At 61.5% G+C, this 16,644-nt stretch overlaps 2 protein-coding genes across 5 annotated transcripts; both read left to right on the top strand.

The window, feature by feature from the left end:
* The first annotated feature begins 1,005 nt into the window (after positions 1-1,005).
* On the top strand, positions 1,006-5,214 carry Ndufs8 (NADH:ubiquinone oxidoreductase core subunit S8). Of its 4 annotated transcripts, none has more exons than XM_027944017.2 (7): positions 1,006-1,092; positions 2,015-2,072; positions 2,156-2,206; positions 2,953-3,042; positions 3,128-3,300; positions 4,798-4,926; positions 5,007-5,214. In XM_027944017.2, exons 2-7 carry the CDS (start codon positions 2,015-2,017, stop codon positions 5,136-5,138), a joined length of 633 nt encoding a protein of 210 aa, XP_027799818.2. In that variant the 5' UTR covers positions 1,006-1,092; the 3' UTR covers positions 5,139-5,214. The 4 variants fall into 4 exon arrangements, with proteins under 4 accessions (XP_027799818.2, XP_071472102.1, XP_071472103.1 ...); XM_071616001.1 differs by lacking the exon at positions 1,006-1,092 and adding an exon at positions 1,306-1,329; XM_071616002.1 differs by lacking the exon at positions 1,006-1,092 and adding an exon at positions 1,310-1,342.
* A 2,319-nt stretch (positions 5,215-7,533) lies between these two features.
* Tcirg1 (T cell immune regulator 1, ATPase H+ transporting V0 subunit a3) lies at positions 7,534-16,498 on the top strand. The gene is made up of 20 exons (XM_071615996.1): positions 7,534-7,616; positions 9,542-9,662; positions 9,979-10,057; positions 10,762-10,982; positions 11,065-11,153; positions 11,387-11,513; positions 11,586-11,668; positions 11,842-11,935; positions 12,007-12,219; positions 12,418-12,562; positions 13,659-13,798; positions 13,866-14,023; positions 14,119-14,209; positions 14,673-14,791; positions 14,871-15,084; positions 15,298-15,429; positions 15,588-15,698; positions 15,774-15,891; positions 16,091-16,268; positions 16,341-16,498. Exons 2-20 carry the CDS (start codon positions 9,546-9,548, stop codon positions 16,417-16,419), a joined length of 2,508 nt encoding a protein of 835 aa, XP_071472097.1. The 5' UTR covers positions 7,534-7,616; positions 9,542-9,545; the 3' UTR covers positions 16,420-16,498.
* The last annotated feature ends 146 nt before the right edge of the window (positions 16,499-16,644 follow it).

Raw genomic sequence — 16,644 nt, 5'->3', positions numbered from 1 at the left:
GCCACCAGGGCCAAAACCCTGTGACTCCTGCTTGACGCCCTATCTCCTCCCCCAGGTCACAGCTTTGAACACGTCCTGGTGAACCTGTATCACCCCAGGATTGCTCCAACTCATACACAAATCACAACACCAGGGCCGGGCCTCGAGCAGGACACTATCACCTCACTTCTCCCTCTGGCCTAGCTCCTCTCCCCACGCTACACACCAATCTTCCAAAATTAGGCAGGACCATGCCACCACTCGGCCAAGACCCCTCATTGGCAACCTGTAGCTGACAAGTCCCTCATCTGCTTCAGTCCCCAGGAGGCTCTTGTTCTGCTCCTCTCTCCCAGGACTGCAGTCACCAGGCTGCCAACATCGGACACGCGCTGGACAAGCTTTCTCTGTCCTTCCGGGCTTGCCCCACCCTAATGTCAGCTCAGGCACCGCCTCCTCCAGGAAGCCTTCCCTGTCCACCATCCCAACACACACGCAGACTGACCCAGGGGCGACTCAGTGCCCGTAGCCCCCAGGGTCCCTCTACCGCGGAGCGCACAGGACCAAGCAGACGATGAGAGGCGGGTCCCGAGGCCCACCGGTCCAGGTGCAGGCCGCACGCCGCTCCTCGGCGGCCTGACACGTCCCCGCCTCGCTTCCCCATCTGAGAAGTAATAGTAACGTTTCTCCAGACTGAGCTCTGAGAACTAGATGAAGTCGCACGAGTCCAGCGTCTGCGCCCGGGGTCGCCGCCGCGGTTACAGCGGCGTCACCTAGCCCTCCGGCTCCCCCGCCTATAGCACTCCCGCACCTCTCCCTAAGCCACGCCCCGGACGTCCCGCCTCCAGCACTCGGAGGTCCTTGGGTATTGGTCTTTCCGAACCAAGATGGCGGCGCCCTTCCCAACTTCACACGCCTGCTTTCGCGCAGCCAATCAGAGGAAAGATGCTTCTAGATCCCGCCTCCTTCGGCAGAACCACCGGCCAATAAGGGCACAGCACGGAGGTCACCGCGGAAAAGGCAAAACCAGCCGACCCAATGGCTATGTCCCAGGGATAGGCTCCGCCTCTCGCTGACCAGCCCGCTCGGCTGGGGAAGGAGAGGCAGCGCTTCGAGGTGGGTGCCCGGGGCTCGGCCGTGAAGGCCAGGCTGGGCAGCGCAGCGTCGGGGGCGAGTGTGGTGTCCCCGTCAGTCCCGCAAACTCTGTGCTCACGCTCCGTCTAGGCCCCTTAGGACTCGTGGCCTCTGCGTCCTTCACGTGTCGCGGGCCGACCGGGAAGCTGGCATTCTCGCGGCGCATGCGCTGCCTGGCCGGGTCTTCCTGCGTCCTTGGGGTCAGAGGTCATGGGGAAGGTCGGAGAAGGTGGTGGGTTGGGTGCCTGGGACTGTAGCCATTGGTCAAAAGAGTGGGCCCGCTAGAGGTCATAGGCCTGGAGGGTCCCTTTTGGGCTCTGGCGAAGTGCCAGGCTCTGGACTCACCCTTTGGGGTGTATGAGTCCCAATATATAAATCTCATGACCCCCCTAATTTGCAGGTTAGAAGTCTGAGGCCAGGTGGCGTCACCTACCTTAGGTCACTCAGTATGCTGGGGGACAGTTCTAGAAGGGCCTGGGAGCGGGGAGCTGGGAGAGGGTTTCCAGCGGGAGGCGGCTTCCAGCCCTGAAGCTCCCCTGTTGTGGGACTGGGGGAGTCACTTCACAAGGACAAGTTGACAGTTCCTGAGTGTCCTCACGTAGAACCTGGGGCAGAGTTAACTTGTAGTGCAAGCTGGTGGTGGTTGGCCTTGTTATTTTGTGAGGACAAATCAGGGCCGGGAGAGATGTAGAAGGAACTTAGGACCCATAGAATTCCCAGAGCTTTAGCCCAGCTGAGCTGCATCAGGTTGGAGGGCTGGAAGACATGTGCCTGGGAACAAGATGGCCATCGTGGGAATGGAGTGTGAGGGCATAGGATGGCACCACTGGCCCTGGGGCAAGTGCCAGGGGTCCTGGAAGGTCAGTTTTCAATCTTGCACTTTCCTTCCATTTTATGCCCTCAGATGCGCTGCCTGACCATGCCTACGCTGCTGCGGGCCCTGGCCCAGGCTGCGCGCACAGGTAGGACCAAGGGAGCCTTCCCTGGGGGTGGGAAAGCCCCTTCTGTCCTAAGATCACAGCACATCATCACCCCTCCCTTGTAGGACATCCCAGTGGACGGAGCCTTCACAGCAGCACAGTGGCAGCAACCTACAGTGAGTAGTGGGGTGGCCTCCAGCCTAGGCTTCCTGATGGAGGCGCAGCCTGCCAGAGGCCAGGGAGGACACCATTCTGGTCCTGGCTGTGCCTGGGCCCTTCCTGAGCTTCAGTTTCCCTTCTAAAAACGAGGATGACGCTGGGCGTGGTAGTGCACACCTGTAATCCCAGCAATCCTAGGAGGCTGAGGCAGGAGGATCACAAGTTCGAGCGAAGCCAGCCTGGGCAACTTAGTGAGACCCTGTTTCAAAATAAAAATAAAAATAAAAATGGTTGGGGTGTAACTCAGTGGTAATCCCCAGTACCGAAAAAAACAAAACAAAACAAAGGATGATGATAGAGATGGGCTGAGATTCTTGGGAGCAGACCTGCTGGGTCAGGGTGGGGGAGAGTGGTGGCAGTGCTCCTCTGAGTGGGGCCTGCGGTGTGAGTCATGGGTGCCTGTTCCTCTGCATCAGGATTGCTCGTGAAGGTGGGGGCCAAGCCTCTCAACCACTTGTGCTCCTCTTTAAAGCCTTGCTTGAGGGTTCTTGTGGGCTCAAGGGTCACCTAGGCACAGGGAGGAGTGAGTAAGGCCTGCCTAGGTCCAGGCTGACCTCCCAGGTCCTTGCGGAAGCTAGGGAAAGGGTGGGGAATGACCAGGCCCTGGGAGCCCAACTGGTACGCCTAGGAGTGAGGCCAGGCCTCATCTCCCTGTGCTGGACTCCTGAACCTCCTGTCATGGCCCATGCCTGCCACCCCGCAGAGTATGTGAACCTGCAGGAGCCCGAGATGGACATGAAGTCAATAACCGACCGGGCAGCGAGGACCCTGATGTGGACTGAGCTCTTCCGAGGTGGGTCCTGGTGGGGTGAGGACAGAACGGGCAAGGCTGTGCTGGGGAGGAAGACGGCCCACACACATGCCTGTGCTGCCCACAGGCCTGGGCATGACCCTGAGCTACATGTTCCGGGAGCCAGCCACCATCAACTACCCATTTGAGAAGGGCCCGCTGAGCCCGCGCTTCCGTGGGGAGCACGCGCTGCGCCGCTACCCATCTGGGGAGGAGCGCTGCATCGCCTGCAAGCTCTGTGAGGCCGTCTGCCCTGCCCAGGTGAGCCCAGCCCCTGCCCCTGGAGGGAGGACAGGCAACCTGATGGACAGTCCCTTTCCTGCCTGACCCTGCACCCCCTCCCCACGAGTGGGTCTGATGGCCTTGCTGCCTGAGTGTCGTGGCAGCAGCGTGGCAGCAGAGGCCAGCCTTCAGCCTGTGTGGCTGGGCGGCATGTGTGGTGCTTGACTCGGTCGGTCAGCAGTGTGAGGCTTAGGCCTAGGATCGTTGGGGTGGCGCCTGAGGTGTCCACTTTTCCCCAGATGTAGCATCAGCTCCAGGAGCTCTGTGTGTGTGCCTACCCTGGGCTGGACCCACAGACAGAGGCCCCGTCCCTGGCGGCCGGCCCTTGCAGCTCTGGCTTTGGGTGGTGGAGGATTCCCTAGAGGAGGGGCTCTTGGGATGGAAACAGAGATGCAGACGCTTCAGACCCTGGTGTGCCCAGCAGGAGCCCAGCAGACTGTCCTCACTTGGTCCACACAGCGGTCACCTTCCAATATCTGTGGCTCAGGGTGGCTCCTGGCCACATCCTAGCTGGTCTCTCCTGGACCACTCCCAGGTCCTCCAGGCTGAGAGCTGTGGCTTTGATGCTTCTCCTCCACCCACTGCCTGGGAGCACACAGGAGTGTCCTCATGCAACAACCCTGGCTACCGCCCACGCCTATCATCCAGAGACTTGGGAAGCTGAGGCAGGAGGACAGCAAGTTCAAGACCAACCTCAGCAGTTTAGAGAGAGACTGTCTCAAAAAGCAAAAAAGGGCTTAGGATGTGTCTCGGTGACAAGTGCCCCTTGGTTCAGTCCCCAGTGCAGTCATGGCTTCTGGGTAGTGAGTGCTGGTCACAGACAGGCATGCACTGAGCTCACGCCTTCCATCATCTCATTTAATCGTTAGTAATGCAAGCAGATAGAGGTTATGTGTCCATTTTTACAGGCATAGAAAGAAGAGGCTACAGCTAAAGGTCCCACTGTGAGTAGGGAGTGCAGCTCTCCTGGAGGTCGGCAGGAGGGTCTGAGCATCCTTGAGGGTCCTCCTGCTGGGGAGGCCCCAGGCCGCCTTTCTTTCTCCCTGCTGGCACACACGTGGTGCACAGAAACCCCTCAGACTCGCTATCCTCAGCTTTATTATCCGTCAGCTGAGGATGAGAGACCTAAGGCAGAGAGCTGCTCACCACACAGCAGGTAGTCACTGGGCACTTTCTACAGGGCCAGGCCCTGTAGGGCTAATCTGCAGTGAAGGGGGAGGTCCAGCCTGGCCCTGGGGGGGCATTCTGAGGCAGGAGATAAGGCAGTTAATTAACAAAGAGCAAGATGTTTCTGAGGCAGGTGCTGAGAGAAACAGAAGCTGGTGTGGCAGGTGTGAGGGCTGCCTCTTAGGAGGGGTGGCAAGGGGCAGAGGCATCTGCGCAGACACCAAGGGCAGGAACAAGCCCCACATGGGTTGGACCTGGGGCCAGGACATGGCTGGCAGTGTGACGGTGACCAGTGGCCACTCCCCCCAGGCCATCACCATCGAGGCTGAGCCCAGGGCTGATGGCAGCCGCCGGACCACCCGCTACGACATCGACATGACCAAGTGCATCTACTGCGGCTTTTGCCAGGAGGCCTGCCCTGTGGACGCCATTGTTGAGGTAAGTGGGCCCCAGGTGGGAGCAGCTGGGCAGAGGTCCTGGGAGGGGTCTGACCTGGCTGGACCTCTGCCCCACCACAGGGTCCAAACTTCGAGTTCTCCACGGAGACCCACGAGGAGCTGCTGTACAACAAGGAGAAGCTGCTCAACAATGGGGACAAGTGGGAGGCTGAGATCTCCGCCAACATCCAGGCCGACTACCTCTACCGGTGACGCGCCCGCCCACCCAGCTCAGCCCCCCAGCTCAGCCCCAGGCCCCGCTGCCCAATAAAAGAGCCTGCTCTCCCTAGCTGCCTCCTGTCGTGCATCCAGTGTCCAGGGTGGAACTGTCCCCTGCCAGCCCAAGGTCTCTGGATTCCTCCAGCCAGGTGAGGGCCTGGTCCACCAGCTTCATTCTTCCTGTGGGTTCCATCAGCCCAAGGGTTGGCCCAGCCTTCCTGTATGGTTCCATGGGCCCATCAGACCCTCTTCCTGGTCACCAGAGGCCACAACCTCCCTGATACCTACATACCTTCCCCAAGGTGAGCAATGCCAAAGGTCACCTTGGCCCTGCTGCCCCCACAATTGGTGTTCTTGGGAGTAGGGGGAAGCCTGCTCTGAGGTGACAGTCACGAGCAGATGACAAGGCCCTGCTGCCTCTGAGCTGGCCTTTCCTCCAAACACATCCCCTTTTCTCCCCAAGTTCCCCAAACAGACTGCTGGCTTCACAACTTCCCAGTTTGCAGTCCCACTAAGGCAGGGTAGCTCCTGAGCTATACACAGGCCCAGTGCCAATGTACTAGCCAAAGCAGCCCCTTGAACTTGGTGCTAAGCATTGTAGGGAGGCGCTTACGAGGTGAAGTGACTATCCAGGTCACTTAGCACATATCCAGTGACTTACTCGGGTCTAAGAGGCCTTGAGTCCCCTCCCCCATCAATTGCAAAAATGTTTTTTGCAAATTGCTGATCTCCGAAGATGTATCTTGGAAAGCAAGGAGGTGTTTATGGACCATGGTGTGGGAAATGCCCAACTGCGCCGTCTCCTCGCTGGACTTTGGGGCGTTGAGAAGACCTGCTGCCGGTTTCTGTTCTCGGGCTCAGGGGTCACTCCAGTTGAACTGGGCTGATTGGGCTGCGCAAAATAACCACACAAGAGACACAAAGAACCTTTTTCTTTGGGGTCGCTGTGATGGCTCCTCTGACCTTAAGGGTCCACAGGAAGAGAGAGAGTGAGAAGCTATTCAAATGAGGCAAGGGGTCAGGTTTCAGGGGACTCGTCCAGGTTGACTAAAACCTGGGTAGGCCACACCCAAGCACACAGTAAGAGAAGGGGACACACACAAGGCACTTCCAGGGATGATTCTATCCTAAACGGGGCAAGGGGTTATATCACAAAGGGACAGGTGAGCGTAGCTTCACCCATGGGGCTGTAGCAAGACACACCCATGCAGGGGACACCGACCCTCGAACCCAAGAAGGGTGGGGAAAGCTCTGCCACATTTCTGTGACTGAGCGCCTCAGCACCCAGCCGGGGAGTGTGACTCAGTCACATGTAAGGTTGGTCTCCCACAACCTATAGCACTGAAGCCCAGCCCCCAGTCCATTCTCAGGAGTCCTTTTGCTCAGATCCCCTACTAACACCTGGCCTAGTTCCCAGGCTGGCTTTTGTCATCTCCTGATACAGAAGTGACTCAGGCTCTGCTTGGGCCCCACCAACAGCCAAGAATTTGGGGCAGGCCACTTCTATTTAGTTTCCCAGCCACCATTAGCCCTTGAATTAGACCTAGGGCAGCTGCATCAGCAGGTAACCAGGTTCTCACTGATCTGAGGTATGTTCTGGCCTCAGGAGTGTATCCATAACATGGTTTTGTGACCATGGTAGAGTTCTGGTTTCCTCTGTGCTCCCAAGGATTGACCTGGGCCCTTGGCACTGAGGTTGGTTGTAGTGAAGGCCCTTCTTATCCCACTGATGTGGAGTCGAAGCACATGTCTCTCAATTTCCTGAGGATGCTGATGGTGCTGGTGACTGTTTCCAGGTGTAGTTCCGGGGCTGCTCCCCCACACTCCTACCCTCTAGGCCCTCGCTCACTGAGTGTGATTCAAGGATCACCAGGGCTAAGGGACCGTCCTCCCTCTGGTCCCCAGTGGGTACAGTCCAGCCCGTCCAAAGTGCAGGCAGCGAGATGGTGGTGAGTCCCAGTTTCCTGGCACTGGAACTGACAGTTCTCATGCAGATGATTTGAAGCAAGATCACCAGGACACCCCTGTACAGTATGTGTCCAGCCACAAATGAATCTGCTGTGCTCTGGGCAGCCACCCCATCCCCTCAAGGGCACAGCCCTCCTGGCTCAGCCTCCTATCCTGGGTGGTCAGAAGCAGAAAGGGTGAATGAGTCCTGTGCTGGGGAGGGCCAGGTTCTGGACCCTAGGGCCTTAGGTCCAACGAGCCCTTCAGGTGGAAGGGGCGTGGGAATCCCATTCCCTAGGCTGGCACCTCCCGGGCCTCCGGCGCCGCTGGTCAGTTATCTCCGCTCTCGTCGCCATGATTAAGCGGCCCACGCACCTGAACAGTCCCCGAACCTCCCGCGCCGGACTCGGAGGGGACGTGGGCGGGGCGGGGCGTCCCGGGCCCCGCCCCTGGGCCCTAGCGAGCCGCGCGCGCCGCGGCAGGGTGCACAGCCCCTGCAGAGAGCCAAGCGGCGCGGCGCGCAGGGTGAGTGCCCGCCCCGGAGGGGTGTGCGGGGCGCGGCTCCGCCTGCCACCCGCGCCCCTGCCCCGGAAAGGTGTCCCGGCGCCCCACCTAGCTGGGTCGAGGAGGCTGTGCTGGCGGCCGCCGGCGGCGTCAGGCGGAGCAGAGGAGACGATCAGGAGGGGCAGGAAGATGGGTGTGGGTCCCCAGCAACTTTCGAGGCCGCCCCTGCCGGCCTGCGCTCAGAGTTTTCCCGCTGCGCCTTGCTCGGAGGGCGGGATGCATTCTACAGATGAGGAAAGCAAAGCTCCCCCAACTAGGAAGTGGCAGAGCCCGAGCCCGCCAGTGGAGGGTTGGCAGTCCAGGGCCAGAGGCTGGGAGAGGAGTCGCTGCTTCTGAACTCTGCAGACCACGCGGTGGCTGGAGGCGCTCTGTGGTCTGGCAGGGTCTCCCCTGGCTAGGGCAGGGGCCAGGGGGAACAGGGTCGGGGCTAGCCAGCGGAGGCCAGGTCTGCAGCCCGCTCTGAGCTGGGACTGCCAAGCCTGCAGCCCTGGTCCTGGCTCCTCCCTGGCTTGGCCATCAGCTGGTCATGTTATGTTGGGCCTTGCTTCTCCCGGCTTCAGTTGACCCCCCTTTAAGACAGGGCTCCATCGCCCCTCCCCCAGCATCACCATCAGGGATTAGTGTGAGTTGGTGTGGGTGAAGGGGACAGATGGGGGTCTCTGGTTATTTTTGTCATCTCATATCTGTGGGGGTGGCCAAGTCCCAAAGAGGAAGTAGAGGTCCAGAGAGGGCAAGTGACTTGCTTAATGTCACACAGTGTGACACAGTGTCACAACCTGGGTGGGGCCCTCAGTCCTGGTTCCTTGCCCTCTGCCCATGGCCGGAGTCATGTCCTTGAATGATGAAAGCCAGGCCCTCCTGCCCATCCTTTGCTGTTCAGGAACCTGCCCTTCTGCGGCCCCTGATGCCTGCCCTCAGAGTTCACTCCTTTCCCAGGCTGTGAACAGGCCTGTGGTTTCCTATTCAGAATTACGGAAACCAGGCCCAGGGACATGTAGGTCATGTCCACACAGCAGGCAGAGCACACTAGTCTCCCCAGGGGGTGAAGGGTGGTCCTCAACCATGTCTGTCTCCCTGCTACCTAGAGAGCTAAGGAAACTGAGGGACCCTGGGACCGGAGAGTAGTGGGCACAGCAGGCAGAGGGGTCCTGACTCTCCAGCAGGTTATCTGCAGGGCCAACTGGAGGCCACCCTGCCCCTCTCCCTGCCTGTGTTTGAGCAAGGCGCTGCCAGGCCCTTCCTGCCATTTCAGTTTCGTTTTTGTTGGTTTCAACACCTGGAAGCCTGTCCCAAGTCCCCAGGGGCGATGGATACAGCCAGGCGGCCTGGGGCCTCGGGATAGCTCCACCCCTTCCCAGGCCAGTCTCTGTGGCCTTGCTGAGTCCCCGCTGAACAAGTAGAGCCGCCCACCCTACGGGCTGAGACTACAGGAAGGTGGGAGGGCGCTGGCTATCCCTGAGGACAAGCCCCATCCAGGCCCTGTGTGTCACTTGTCACAGCTGATGTTTGGATAAATAAAGGCAAGCCTGGGGGCAGCCCTTTGCATGGGGTGCTAGGGATAAGCAGGACTCAGGTGAGGGCAGACAGAGCATGAACAGAGGGGTGAGCACAGCCAGTGTCACCCCAGTGCTGGGGTGGGTACAAGGGACAGGGTGGAGGCAGGTGGGCTTGCTGAGAGAGCTGGAGGCTGGGCTGGCCTCATGCCCAGTTGTGGCGCTTACTTCCGGTGTGATCTCAGCACCTAACTGCCCCTTCCTGGGCTTCAGTTTTCCCCTTTGGTCACATGGGGACAGTAGTCACAACTCTGAACTACAGGAACAGAGCTTTAGGAGGTGCCAGCTGGGTTGGGAGCCTTCGTGGCTTGCCCTGACCTCACCCCCCCACAGCACCATGGGCTCCATGTTCCGGAGTGAGGAGGTGGTCCTGGTCCAGCTCTTCCTGCCCACAGCTGCTGCATACACCTGTGTGAGCCAGCTGGGCGAGCTGGGGCTCGTGGAGTTCAGAGACGTGAGTGGGGCCAGGGCGGGCGGGGGGGGCCTTCATCCTGGGGCATTGCTGCTGGGGTGGGCTGTGATCTAGGCCTAGATGGGGACCCACCTGTCCCATAATCGCCCCTGGTCCCACATGCATCCCAGCAGCCCTGGCCATAGGTCCTTTGTCCTCAGGAAGCCCGCACCTGAGGCTCCCAGGCACATGGGGATCTGGAGGCTCAGCCCTTTTTGAAGAAGGTGGCTAAGGCCTGAGGAGAGAGAGGCCTTGGCCCAGGGTGGGACCTCCCTGGACCTCTCCCTGACACACTGACCCCTCCATGTGGCCACCACAGCTCAATGAGTCGGTGAGTGCCTTCCAGAGACGCTTCACAGTGGACATTCGGCGGTGCGAGGAGCTGGAGAAGACCTTCAGTGAGTTGGCCCAGGCCCATCCCAGGCTGGCTTTATGGAAGTGGCCCTGGGCAGGCAGGTAGAAGACAGGAAGGAGGTTCAGGCAGGCCCCCATCTGTGGGTGCTCCTGGGAATGGGCCTGGGTGGGCTGTGCAGAGGGCCCAGGCGAGGGCTGGTTTGGGGGAGCGTGGGAGTTTTGTCCTGTGGACTTTGGGAGCCATGAGGGCTCTCAGCAGATGAAGGGCATGGACAGAGCTTACTCCTAAGTGATGGACCGGGTGGACGGAGGCCAGGGTGTAGGGCTGGACTCCCCAAAGCAGAGCTGCTTCTTGGACCCACCATGGCAAGCTCCAGGAGGTGCCTGTGGCCAACGTCCAGCCCCTGCCTCCTGACTGGGAGGATAGAATAGGTTTTATTTCATGGCCTGTTAGTCTGACCAACAGCTTTAGAGTGATCAGGCCTGCAGGCTGACCTCAGTGGGGCTCTGTCCCTGGGCTGGGCAGTGGCCAAGAGATAGGAACACAGAGTCACCCAGGAAGGGAGCAGAACTTTGGGGACAGGGGTGTGGGCTGGGTTTTTTTCTGGGGCTCACAGGCTTGGTGAATTAGTTAGCAGGTGGCAGTAGAGTTTGGGGTGCACTTGGAATCCTCCAGATGTGGCCAGTCCTTAGCTAGTAGTGGATATTAGCTGGTGTGGCCTCTGCTGAACCTGCCCTCTGTGCTCAGCCTTTCTAGAGGAGCAGGTGCGGCGGGCTGGCCTGGCACTGCCCCCTCCCGAAGGGAGGCTGCCAGCGCCCCCGCCACGCGACCTACTGCGCATCCAGGAAGAGACAGAGCGCCTGGCCCAGGAGCTGCGGGATGTGCAGGGCAACCACCAGGCCCTGCGGACCCAGCTGCACCAGCTGCAGCTCCACTCGGCCGTGCTGCAGCAGAACCACGGCCCTCCGGTCAGCTGCGGCCTGGGGGCATTGGCAGGGAAGGTGTGCAGGCCCCACCTGTGCCCGGGTTCACGGTGTCTCCCACTCCCAGCCGGCCGCTGCCCACACTGATGGGCCCTCTTCAGAGAGAACTCCCCTGCTCCCGCCTCGCCAGGGACCGCACCAGGACCTGAGGGTCAAGTGAGTGAGGGAGGACCTCTTGTCCTTTCCCACCAGCCCCAGCCCTGACCCCAGGTGGGGGCAGGTCAGGCCCCCTGCGGGCCTGGCCCTGTGCTCCCTGGGGCTCAGCTCGCCCTCTGCCTCCTCCCAGGCCCTGCCCTGGGAGGTTTCTGCCCTTCTGGCCCTGCACTGGGGTCTCCTGCCTTTTCGGGCCAGGGTGGGAGGTTGGAAGCGCCTCCATTCCTGGCTGGCAGCTTTGTGGCAGGTGCCGTGGAGCCCCGCAAGGCTGCGGCCCTGGAGCGCCTGCTGTGGAGGGCCTGCCGCGGCTTCCTCATCGCCAGCTTCCGAGAGGCCGAGAGGCAGCTGGAGGACCCGCTGACGGTGAGCCGGAGGGGCCTGCCGGGCTATCCTGGGCGGAACCAGAAGTCCAGGGTGACCTGAGCCCTCCCGCAGGGTGAGCCTGTGACCTGGATGACCTTCCTCATCTCCTACTGGGGTGAGCAGATTGGACAGAAGATCCGAAAGATTACGGACTGGTGAGCCACCCGGTCACACCGGCTGCCCCCACCCTGGATCAGCAAGCCTCTACCTGCTCAGAGCCCTCCCTTGCCTGGGTCTGGGCATTTGCCTGCCCTGTGTGCCTAGGACCCTCCATGTCACCTCCACCCTCCTGGCAAGCTCCCTTCTGACCGTCCCCCGTCCTGACCAGCTTCCACTGCCACATCTTCCCATTCCTGGAGGAAGAGGCGGCCCGGCATGGGACCCTGCAGCAGCTGCAGCAGCAGAGCCAGGAGCTGCGGGAGGTGGGTGCCCACCCGGCCGGCCCCTGCCCGCCTCCTGCCCAGCCCCTGCTGACCACCCGCTCTGGCCCCAGGTCCTCCGGGAGACAGAAGGGTTCCTGAGCCAGGTGCTGGGCCAGGTGCAGCAGCTGCTGCCACGGGGGCAGGTGCAGGTCCGCAAGATGAAGGCGGTGTACCTGGCCCTCAACCAGTGCAGCGTGAGCAGCACGCACAAGTGCCTCGTCGCGGAGGCCTGGTGTGCCACGCAGGACCTGCCCGCCCTGCAGCAGGCGCTGCGGGAGAGCTCGGTGAGCAGCGGGCTCCGGGCTTGCCCACTCCACCGCTGCCGCGGACACCTCCTCCGCCTCATCACCCTCCTTTCTCAGCACCTTTGCCCCGGGGGAGGGGGTTCCCTCTCCTCCCAGCCACCTCCTCCAAGGGGTCAGCCAGGGTCCCTGAGGCCTCCGCATCCCTCTCCATCCATCTCTCTTTCCTGGGAATTCCAGAGCGAGGCAGGGGTGAGTGCCGTGGCTCACCGCATCGCCTGCAGGGACATGCCCCCGACCCTCATCCGCACCAACCGCTTCACGGCCAGCTTCCAGAGCATCGTGGATGCCTACGGCGTGGGCTGCTACCAGGAGGTCAACCCTGGTGAGAGCCACAGGGCCCTCGCCCTGGACAGCCGTTGGACCCTCTGCCTGGGCCTTGGGGAGGCCCAGCTGCCCCATGGAGTGCAGGCCTGGGTGGGGTGGGGGGCTTCCTCCTCCTCACGTCTGTGGGGCTGTTGGTGGTGCAGCTAGTCCCAGCGGGGGGGCTGCAGCCTTGTGGTCCAGCAGGCTGGAGGTCCAAGTTCAAGGGTCGGTGGGCAGGTTCCTTCTGAGACCGTGAAGGGGAACGTTGTGGGCCTCGTCCTGGGCCTGTAGGTGGCCATCTTCACAACCACATGGGATCCACCCTTTGTGTCCGCCTCTGTCCAAATTTCCCTACTCATAAGGACACTGGCCCTGTTAGATTAGAGCCCACCCTAATGGCCTCATCGTTTCTGACCAGCTCTGTAAAACCCCTTCTCCCGGTGAGGTCCTGGGAGTTAATGTGCAGGAAATCTTTTGGGGGGTCACTGTTCAGCCCATGTAGGGTGTGTGTATTGGAATCGACACCCAAATGAGAACTCACCCCATTTTACTGAAGGGAAATGGACTTGGGAGATTCAGTGACTGGTTTGGCCTTCTGGAACTTTCTGTGTGGCCTCCAGGATTGCTTCTGGACTCTCTGTCCTTTCTGTGGTTCTGCTTAACACTCTTTTTAAAAATAGCAGCAGCAGCCAGGCGTGGGGGCTCGCACCTGTGGTCCCCGCTACTCTCGAGGTGCGAGTATCCTCTCTAGGAGATCCACATCAACCCGGGCAACAGGAGGCCCTGGCTCAGAAATAAATAATTGACTTTTCGTCAGGAACCTGTGGCCTGCCAGGTCCTGCCCGGGGACACTCATTTATAATACCCTGTGAAGTGGTCCTGCCTTTCTCCCTGTCTTACAGATGGGGAAACAGGCTCAGAGAGGTTAAACAGCAAGCCCAAGGTCACAGAGATCACCAGTGGCCAATGCTGAAACACCAAGTGGTGTCCCTGCCTCACAAATGCTCCTAAGCTTGGGGTGGGGTGGGGTGGGGGCCTCTGTCGTCTGTGGTCCTCAAGGGAACAGACGCCAGCTCCTGTGTGGTCCTGGCTGACCTGCGCCCCGCTGCCTGCAGCTCCTTACACCATCATCACCTTCCCCTTCCTCTTCGCCGTGATGTTTGGCGACGTGGGCCACGGGCTGCTCATGTTCCTCTTTGCCCTGGCCTTGGTGCTTGCTGAGAACCGGCCCGCCGTGAGGACTGCGCAGAATGAGGTGTGGGCCGGGGGGGCCTGGTGGACGGGGTGGTGGGGCTGGGCATCCCCTGACCTGGCACCCCCAGATCTGGCAGACCTTCTTTGGGGGCCGCTACCTGCTCCTGCTCATGGGCTTGTTCTCCATCTACACCGGCTTCATCTACAACGAGTGCTTCAGCCGCGCCACCACCCTCTTCCCCTCGGGCTGGAGCGTGGCTGCCATGGCCAACCAGTCAGGCTGGAGGTGAGGCCAAGGCCCCAGCCCACCCTCGGTCCCGGCCTGTCCTGTGGCTCCCCAGGCCCCGTGCAGCCCTGACCACTTGCCCACCATTGCCCCAGTGACGCGTTCCTGTCCCAGCACCCACTGCTCACCCTGGACCCCAATGTCACTGGTGTCTTCCTGGGACCCTACCCCTTTGGCATCGACCCGGTGAGTCCTGCAGCTGCAGCACCATGTTGGTGGTGGCCAGAGGGAGACTGGGCAGGGACTTCAGCTCATTCACTCCTAACTGTGGCAGCTGGTGCCCAGCCTCTTCTGGGTGCCAGGCCCAGGAGACAGCCAGCACCTGCCTGGCTGGGCCTGTCACCATCACCAGGTAAGCAGAGGCCTGTAGGTGCAGCTGCCTAGCACGTGCTGAGCCCTTAGTGATATCTTGTGTGGTCTGTGTGACAACCTGGGTGCCCATTAGCGTGAGCCCGTGTACAGACTAGGAAACTGAGGCCCAGGCTGCAGGCCCAAGGCCACCCAGCTGGGAAGAGCTGGGGCTTGAGCTCCGGTTGCCAATCTCTCCCTCTTCGGCCCCCGTGGCAGTGGCAGAGTCCTGAGGGGGCCAACGGGGCAACAGGAGGCAGGGGCTCCCTGAGTGTGGCCCGCCCTCCCTCCCTCCACCCAGGTCTGGAGCCTGGCCACCAACCACCTGAGCTTCCTCAACTCCTTCAAGATGAAGATGTCTGTCATCCTGGGGGTGACCCACATGGCCTTCGGGGTGCTCCTCGGAGTCTTCAACCACGTGTGAGGGCGGAGTTGCCAGGGGGTGTGTGCAGCTGGGCGGGGCCGGGGTGGTCCCAGTGACCCTGCCTGCTCCCCCCAGGCACTTCCGCCAAGGGTACCGGCTGCTGCTGGAGACCCTGCCTGAGCTCATCTTCCTGCTGGGCCTCTTTGGCTACCTTGTCTTCCTGGTCGTCTACAAGTGGCTGTGTGTGACCGTCACGCATGCTGCCTCTGCCCCCAGCATCCTCATCCACTTTATCAACATGTTCCTCTTCTCCAGCAGCCCCACCAACCAGCCGCTCTACTCTGGGCAGGTGGGCTGGCCAGGCAGTGGCTCACACCCCTCATGGAGACCCTGCAGACTCTGGGCCACCCAGAGTCAGAGGGTCCTCGTCTGAGAAACATGGTGTGGGCCTGAGGCCCCGCAGAGGGACAGTCCCTGTTAGTGACTGATGGGCAGGAGAGTCCCTGGGAGCCTGGGAGAGGGGAGGTGGTCCAAACTTCAGAGTGACTCACCTCTGCTGCAGGAAGTGGTGCAGCACGCATTGGTGGTCCTGGCCTTGGCCATGGTGCCTGTCCTGCTGCTGGGCACACCCTTGTACCTGCTGCACCGGTGGCAGCGAAGCCGCCACTCACCGAGGCCAGCTGTGGGCCAACAGGTAGCTGCTGGGAGCATGTGGTAGGGGAGTTTGGTAGACGTGGCCCTTGACCCTGGCTTCCCCACGGGCTCCAGCGTGGCAGGTAACAGGCCCCCAGGGTGGGCCCCTCCTGGTGCTGGGGCTGCTGACACTGCCTGCTCCTCTCCCTCTATCTCTAGGACAAGAATGAGGACAAGGCCGGGTGCATGGACTCCCCCGATGCTTGCGAGAAGGGCTGGAGCTCTGACGAGGAGAAGGCGAGGTGCCCAGGGGGTGAAGAGGAGGCCGAGGTGGGTGCAGTGCCGCCTTGAGGGGGCAGCTGGCTGCCGGCCCCTGCCAGCCCTCTCACCGCCACCCTTCCCCAGTTTGCTGCCTCCGAGGTCCTGATGCACCAGGCCATCCACACCATCGAGTTCTGTCTGGGCTGCATCTCCAACACGGCCTCCTACCTCCGCCTCTGGGCCCTGAGCCTGGCCCACGCCCGTAAGTGGTCTGCCGCAGCAGAGTGGGCAGCCAGGGTGGCCCACATCCTGCTCCAGCTCACACACAGCAGCTGTCTGGGTGACCTGGGCAGGTCCCTTCCCTCTGGGCCTCAGTATTCCTCCCCGGCCCCTTGAGCAGGGAGGCTCCAGGGGCTGGAGGATGCCCATTTGCCTGACCCCACCGTCCGCTCCCTCCGCAGAGCTGTCCGAGGTGCTGTGGGCCATGGTGATGCGCGTGGGCCTGCGCATGTGCGGGGAGGTGGGCGTGGTGTCTGTGGCGCTGGTCCCGGTCTTCGCCGCCTTCGCAGTGATGACCGTAGCCATCCTGCTGGTAATGGAAGGGCTGTCTGCCTTTCTGCACGCCCTGCGGCTGCACTGGTGAGTACCCGGGCTGGCTGGGTGGCAGGGTGGGTGGAGGCTCCCCTGACCAGCCTGCCCCTTGGCCCCCAGGGTGGAGTTCCAGAACAAGTTCTACGCTGGCACAGGCTACAAGCTGAGCCCCTTCACCTTCGCCATCCAGGATGAATAGTGCCCCCCGCGGGCCATGCCCTCCTCCTTACCTTCCTGAGGCAGAAAAGGAATAAAGAGCCCCAGGCCCAGGAACCGCACTCCGGCCTCTTCCTCCCTCAGGGGCTGGACTGAGACCAGGAGGGCAGGGCCCTGGGTACCAGGCTCCTCCAGCCAGCCTCCACCAGTCCCTATACCTGTCTCCCTTACTCCCTCTGTGGGGGGCAAGGACCCCCACAAACACACC

This window comes from Marmota flaviventris, chromosome 9, assembly GCF_047511675.1.
Source record: "Marmota flaviventris isolate mMarFla1 chromosome 9, mMarFla1.hap1, whole genome shotgun sequence".
NCBI classification, from domain to species: Eukaryota; Metazoa; Chordata; class Mammalia; order Rodentia; family Sciuridae; genus Marmota; species Marmota flaviventris.
The sequence above is the reverse complement of the archived record's forward strand: the minus strand, read 5'-3'. Positions and strand labels throughout refer to the sequence as shown.